Source organism: Cynoglossus semilaevis, chromosome 12, assembly GCF_000523025.1.
Source record: "Cynoglossus semilaevis isolate Cse_v1.0 chromosome 12, Cse_v1.0, whole genome shotgun sequence".
Classification (NCBI taxonomy): domain Eukaryota; kingdom Metazoa; phylum Chordata; class Actinopteri; order Pleuronectiformes; family Cynoglossidae; genus Cynoglossus; species Cynoglossus semilaevis.
In genome coordinates, this window is record NC_024318.1 from 16,809,491 (window position 1) to 16,816,057 (window position 6,567).

General features: G+C 36.1%; 1 protein-coding gene and 1 long non-coding RNA gene across 5 annotated transcripts in view; one reads left to right on the forward strand and one right to left on the reverse strand.

The window, feature by feature from the left end:
* ppp1r1c (protein phosphatase 1, regulatory (inhibitor) subunit 1C) overlaps positions 1-6,567 on the reverse strand; it is a 12,857-nt gene that overhangs the window by 3,254 nt on the left and 3,036 nt on the right. The window contains exons 3-5 of one of the 2 annotated variants that reach the window (XM_008322495.3): positions 5,705-5,742; positions 4,955-5,009; positions 1,682-1,891 (exon numbers count right to left, since the gene is read on the reverse strand). In XM_008322495.3, coding sequence (XP_008320717.1) covers positions 1,682-1,891; positions 4,955-5,009; positions 5,705-5,742 — 303 coding nt within the window. The remainder of the gene's footprint in view (positions 1-1,681; positions 1,892-4,954; positions 5,010-5,704; positions 5,743-6,567) is intronic. The other variant, XM_008322496.2, reaches the window with a different exon arrangement.
* LOC103387735 (uncharacterized) overlaps positions 1-6,567 on the forward strand; it is a 21,583-nt gene that overhangs the window by 2,129 nt on the left and 12,887 nt on the right. For all 3 annotated transcript variants that reach the window (XR_003051348.1, XR_001760838.2, XR_522462.3), the window contains exons 2-3: positions 604-682; positions 1,671-1,970. This is a non-coding gene — a long non-coding RNA (uncharacterized LOC103387735). The remainder of the gene's footprint in view (positions 1-603; positions 683-1,670; positions 1,971-6,567) is intronic.

Consider the following 6,567-nt stretch of genomic DNA (forward strand, 5'->3'; position numbering starts at 1 on the left):
CAAACAGTTAGCACGAATATTGTTCTTATTTTTAACTGACTAACTGAAGCATTGTAATGCTTTTTATAATTGAAATGTGAATTTAAAAAAGGGCTAAATAATAATTGACATCTACTTACAGGCCAGAAGTGGTCCCCAGGCCTGGAGTTTGTTAACACTGTTCTAAGAGAATAGTTTCATTGTTGAACAGACAGTAGTTGAGAAATAATCCTGTCCCTGTTGTAGCTGTCAGTTCTGTCCTGATGTTACTGAAAATTATTTACTGTACATTTTATCTTGTCCTCCAACTGTCTTCACTTACAGTTGCCTAGCTTTAGTCTGCGTCCTCAGAGTCCATTCATGTCTGGGACTGTTTTGACACTTTATTTCCATATTAGGTGAAGTATTCAACAGTGCCTTGGCTGTAACTGTAGTAAAACTGTCATCTGTGCATGTTCTAAATGAAGCCTGGTATTGAAACTGTCCGTAGACTAGGAGTAAATCTGTTGCCTTTGACACTAACCTGCAGGGTGGTCTGGGATGAAAAGTGACACAGAGGTTTGAAGTTTACATTCTATGATGATTTACCTAATCTGTGTTCTTTTTTTTGTTTTGTTTTTACAGTGGTTGTGGAACGTGTGCAGTCCTCTATTGGCGTGGGATAATCATCTGGCACAATGGTGATACACCGGTGATCTTACGAGTAAGATTTCATTTTCACATTTTCCTCTTTTAGATTCATTAATTTAAATGATTTTATTAAAATAAACGATGTCCGATAATATCGGCCGACCGATATTGAGGGAGGGTGAAAAAACTTCTGTGCCCTAGGGGGGTATGGCAGTAAAACAATTGAGAAACACTGCCAACCAATCACCTTAGTAATCATAGGGCACTTAACTTCCTTAACCACTAGGTTACCACTACCCCACTATATCAGTTGATATCTGAAATGGAAATTCAGTGTTTGAACAAAATCTGCCAGGTTAATATCAGACATCTATACTTAAAACCATTTATGAATGGTTATAATTACCATTATGGATGTCCAATAATATGGGCCAACTGATATTAGCATAATTATGTAATATCGAAGAAATATCAATCGTATAACTGTTATCGGTTTTTGCTCCGATAATGAAAACCTGATAACGGAATGTCTGGGTTTCGCCCAGATTGTATGACCTAACCATAGTTTTGAAGTGAAAGTGAATTATTGTCATTGTGACACAGCACACAACTGCACACAATGAAATGTGTCCTCTGCCTTTAACCCAAATGGCTGCATACATAGCTAACAGTTGATATCGGATTCAAGTGTTTGGACAGTATTGGCCCCCCCTAATTACTATTATGGTTATTCTGTTGAACACATGATTTGTGGTTGTTTGAAGGCTAATGGCTAAATAATTTAAAATTCCAAAAAAGCCACTTTTCTGTTCTATTCTATTGTATTCTATTTTTTAATTGTATTTTTTTTGTTTTGTTTATTTTTCTTTTTTGCACTGTAGCCTCACACCGATGACTAGTTATTAGGTTGTGGATGAGAATCAGTCCGATATCCACACCAAGTTATACTATACTAAATACTTAAAGACAAACACAAAGTCATGCTTTAGATATACTAAAAATGGAACTGAAACTGAACTGAAAACGTTTGTTTTTGTTTTGTTTTTTTGTCTTTTATCAAGAAAGCCTTTACCCCCGAAACTGTTGCTCTCTGCAACTCTTCTCTCCTGATTGGCTACGGCTAATGGCAGACCGGCCTCATTTCCGTTGGCTTCCTCTGGCCCATTGTGATTTCCCCAAAGAGACGCAGAAGCATAGAGCTGCGCTGTGATTGGACTCAACTGACCGTCTGCATCACACAGCGCTGCCCCCAAAAGATGCTGCTCCCCCTCCAGCTGTAGCTCTGAGGAGAGAAGAGGACCTCTAGTGGAGACACCGTGGACTGTGTACAGGAAACGGACATCACGCACAAAGAAATGCAGGTAAATGATATGTTTCTGAAGTGTAGAGCACTGTGAGCTTTTTGGGAGTGTTATATCGAACATGAAACAACAAAGTCAGTGATTATCAGCTGCAGTAGGACCATAGAGCAACCATAGGGCAACCATACAGCGCTGTAAGATGGACAAAATGGATAAAACTGACGTGGTCTGAAAGGAAGAAAAAGAAAAAAAAAAAATTTATATATATGTGTGTGTGTGTGTATATACATATATTTATTTATATATATGTGTATATATATATATATTTATATATATCTGTCTGTGTGTATATATATGTGTGTGTGTGTATATATTTTATACATATAAATATAGGTTTGAAATACTGAGAACCCTACATTTACAACGTTTGACGATTTCAGTTACAATACGTAGTACATCCTCATTTAATTTACTCTTCTTTAGTGTTTGATTTATCACCGTCTTCTTAAATCATAAAAACCTAAAGATCCTTCAATTTATCCTACAATTTAGATATTTGCTTAATTTAGATTAAGCAAATATCTAAATTGTATCACACAATGCCAACCCTGGATTATTGTGAATCTTGATAATAATTATAATTAAAACAAGTGCTGACCAAGTGGAACCTTTTATATTCCTAATTTATGGTCGACGCACATACACACACAAAATCAATAAAGGAAAAGCTTTCACCGTCTTCACTTCCCGGATCCAAGTTTGCACTCAAAGACATGCACCCTTTTTTTCGTTACCTTTTTTGTTAAAGAGCCTATGGGACTGTTTTGACACTTTGAATACAGAGTATACTCCAGTACTTCTCAAATAGTGGGGTGGGCCCCCCCTGGGGGGTGCAGTGAGGTGCCGGGGAGGTGTGAGGGGCTTCCAATGGAATATGGCACGCTGGACATAAGTGTACCACTGCTGTAATGCTTGAATGATAAGAAACCTCCAGTCACTAGGTGGCAGCAACTCTTACAATGGTTTTACAGATAAAAAAAATATACGTTATTAGGTTCTCAATAGTATTTCAATTTGTGGGAGCGGGAGGTGTGGGGGCGTTAAAACATTTCTGTCCCCAAGGGGGGGGCATGACAGTATATATAGAAAACTACCTAAATACTTGACCGATTACTCTTCCACTAACAGATTATGATTGCTCCGACAGCAGAATGTTAGTGTCGACAGTAACACACCGGTGGTTAATTACGTGAAGTGTGTTTGTTGTGTTGCTCACAGGGGCAATCAGCATAATGGGTTTGAAACTGTTAGAGAAACTGAAGCAAATTGTAGCCAGTGCAGTCAAGGTTCCTAATAATCAGCAATACTGCAGACAGATCTTGCTTTCCGAGGAAAAGCTCCTTGACATTTAAAATAAATTATTCAGCACACGCTATGATCAAAACAATAACAACAACAAGTCTTTGAAAAAGAAAAGCTGTCAGACTTGTCAGTTTTTTGTTTTTTTTTGAAGAATAAAAATATGGTCTTTGTCAGGTTTTAGTTCTTTTAAAATCTAACCTCAAATGTACAAAACCGCCAACAGATATGGCGCCTTTTTAGAAATATTTATGATAAATATATTGAAAAATAAGTCAGTGATCCTTATACTGTTGTTATACTGTTGTATACGGTGGTCAGACTTGATCTGTGTCAGCCAATAGTATGCTATGTACGATCTTGTCTAGGTAAAAAAAGCTACCAGCGATTGTTTGCAAATTTTTCTCAATTTCAAATGAGAATCCATATTTTTAAAGCCAAAGCTTTCATATATATAATTATTTTATATGTATATGTCTTTTAGTTTATTTTTCTGTCTATACATTTGACATATCTGAAATTGGTCACCATTGAATGTCACATGATTGGAACTATTAAATAACATGATATATATACACACAATATATATATATATATATATATATATATAATTTAATAGCACTGCTCTATTAACAAATGTGTTGTCATACTGTATGTCAGTTAGATATATCTTAAAAACAACAACTTAAACATTAATGTTATCAAATCCAATATGAACCAAAGTCACAGTCAGGGCATTAACTTATGTAGTTTGATACACAGTTCGGAGCCGAGATCGTATCATTACAAGAGGCAACTTCCAAGCAACAGCAACTTAACACGTGAATTGCACGTATCCTACAAGGGATACGTGCAAAGTAGACAACAAAGTAGACTCCAGTTACCCCAGTGGTGAGAAAAGTCTAGAGTTCTGTTCTCACTAAGAGAAACGAAAGAAAGTGAATGTAGCACAATCTATGGAGTACAACTGGCGAATGTAAACAAAGTCGCCTTTCGCATAAAGTGCCGCTTTTTTATGATGTATTTCAATGCAAACTACAGTAGTTGGCGAGATTTAACACCGTACATCAGAATGATTGAACAAAACGTTCTTAATAAGTCTATGGGAGATGGCGACATAACCACAAAACAGTGACCCTCTGTAACTTGTGTTCGTTTTGTGGGGGGTCGGGCAGTTGTCTGCATTCAATTCCTTAAAAGGAATTCAGGTCATAATTTTATTTTTATTTAATCCAGTAGTTTTAAAGTCTGTGTGGTTTGAGACTTTGCAGCAGACACAGAGGAAGATCAGAGCTGTGTTGTAAAAGCAGAAGAGCGAACATACTGAGAGCAAACATGTAGATGACATGAGGGTGCAGACAGTGTGTATACAGCTGCAACAGACAGTAAACAAAACACATGCCAAAGTCTACCCCTAACGTGTGTCCTATATTTTCTATACAAACACAAGACGAACATTTTCCTTCAATTTTCTCTGAAGGGAAGGTTTTCTGATAAAGTTAATTTGAATTTCTATGAGAGTTGCTATGCTGACGGTGAAACTCAAAAACGTAGTAAAAACCTGAGATTCACCAAACGAAACTTAGTCGTCAATTTAGTCTCTAAAGCTGTAAACACATTGTCCTCTTCTATTTTGCGCATTTGTTTAATTATGTATGTAGGAAGGAGACATGTCTTATGTTTACCTTTCGCTGTGGGCGGGACATAGGTGCTGTGCTTTCTCTGAGAAGAATCTGTGTCCTGTAAAACAAATATATCAAACATATATATAATATATACATATATAAATATATAAATACATATACATATATTCGTACATACATATTTATATATATATATCTGTGCCCTGTAGAACAAATATATCAAACATATATATACACAGACAATATATATATATATATTAATATATGTAATAGTAGGAAATATGCTAGCTATAAGCAAGAATCTTTCAGAGAAAACAGCTGTACTCATAGACATAATGCACAATGGACTCTCTGTGTGCGTAATTAAATATTAATGCCCTCGAGGAGGCATAATGCATCATTCTGTCCTTGACCGATCTAAAATCAGTCAAACAACACTGACACTATATATGAAGAGAATAACTTGTTGTTATTTCAGGTGAGACGCAGTTAGTGGAGCTCACAGTATGCAAGATCCAGTAACCACTAATCCTGATCAGATTTAAGGGAAAAAAAGCATAAAATCAGGCTAGATATTCGTCAATAAAAAAAAACTTGTAGTTTGTTTGTTTTTACAAGTACAAGTATGGTTCCTATATTTATCTTTTTTTACTGTGTCCAAATCTGCTATAAAATGGTAGTTAACTGTTTTGCATGACTAATACAAGGACTGCTGCTTGATTGTGATGGTTCGACGCCACTGGTGTTCTCGCTGCAGCTGTTTGTGTTTACAGTCATTAGAGGAATACAAACCTGTGACTCTCCGCTGCTGTTGTGGTTATCTCCAACATCTGCAGGGAGAAGGCAATAGCAGCTGTGAGATCACATTTTCGTTTGTGTGTTTTTAACATATATTTTATATATGTTACAGTATACTTGGTTGGTTAGCTTCACTTTTGCCAAACGAATGCTGACGATTGCGGTTCCATTTCGTAGCATTTAGCACGTCTACCTGACACCTCCCCCTACTTGGATAAAAGCTGCTAGCGTCTGCTAAATTCACAAAGATAAATGTAAATTGTATAATATATTTGAGCCTTTTTATGTGAAAAGGCTAAGATAATTCATTAGCACAGCAGGATACAGATACCGTTGCATTCTCTCTGCATCGTCTCACACGCCTCTTAACTACACAATGCACATGATAACGATGCATCACATGGTGATGGTATAAATAATGAACTAGTGCTATGGCTGATTTGCTGATCATTTGTTAGCAGATTGTTCACATGAGTCACATGAATTTGCAAAAATAGGTGATTACAGTATTTATTTTCTAAGTGCCTTTATTTTCTGTGGCCTCAAACCACTGAAGAACTTCTATGAGATCAGCCCCCAAGTTGCCTTAAGTTAAAAAATGAAGCAGCAGTATATAGTATAATAAGTGGATGTTAGCAGCTGATTGTGAACAGTCGTTTTGGAATAAAAACATTGAGTATATATATATGTATACATACATATATATATATATGTGTCTGTATATGTATATATATATGTATATATATATATATATATATGTATATATATATATATATTGCACTACTTGATGCTACAATGCATGAGCCAATCAGTGTGAGGAACAGAAGCGCATGCTCAATTCGCCAGAAGTACACACA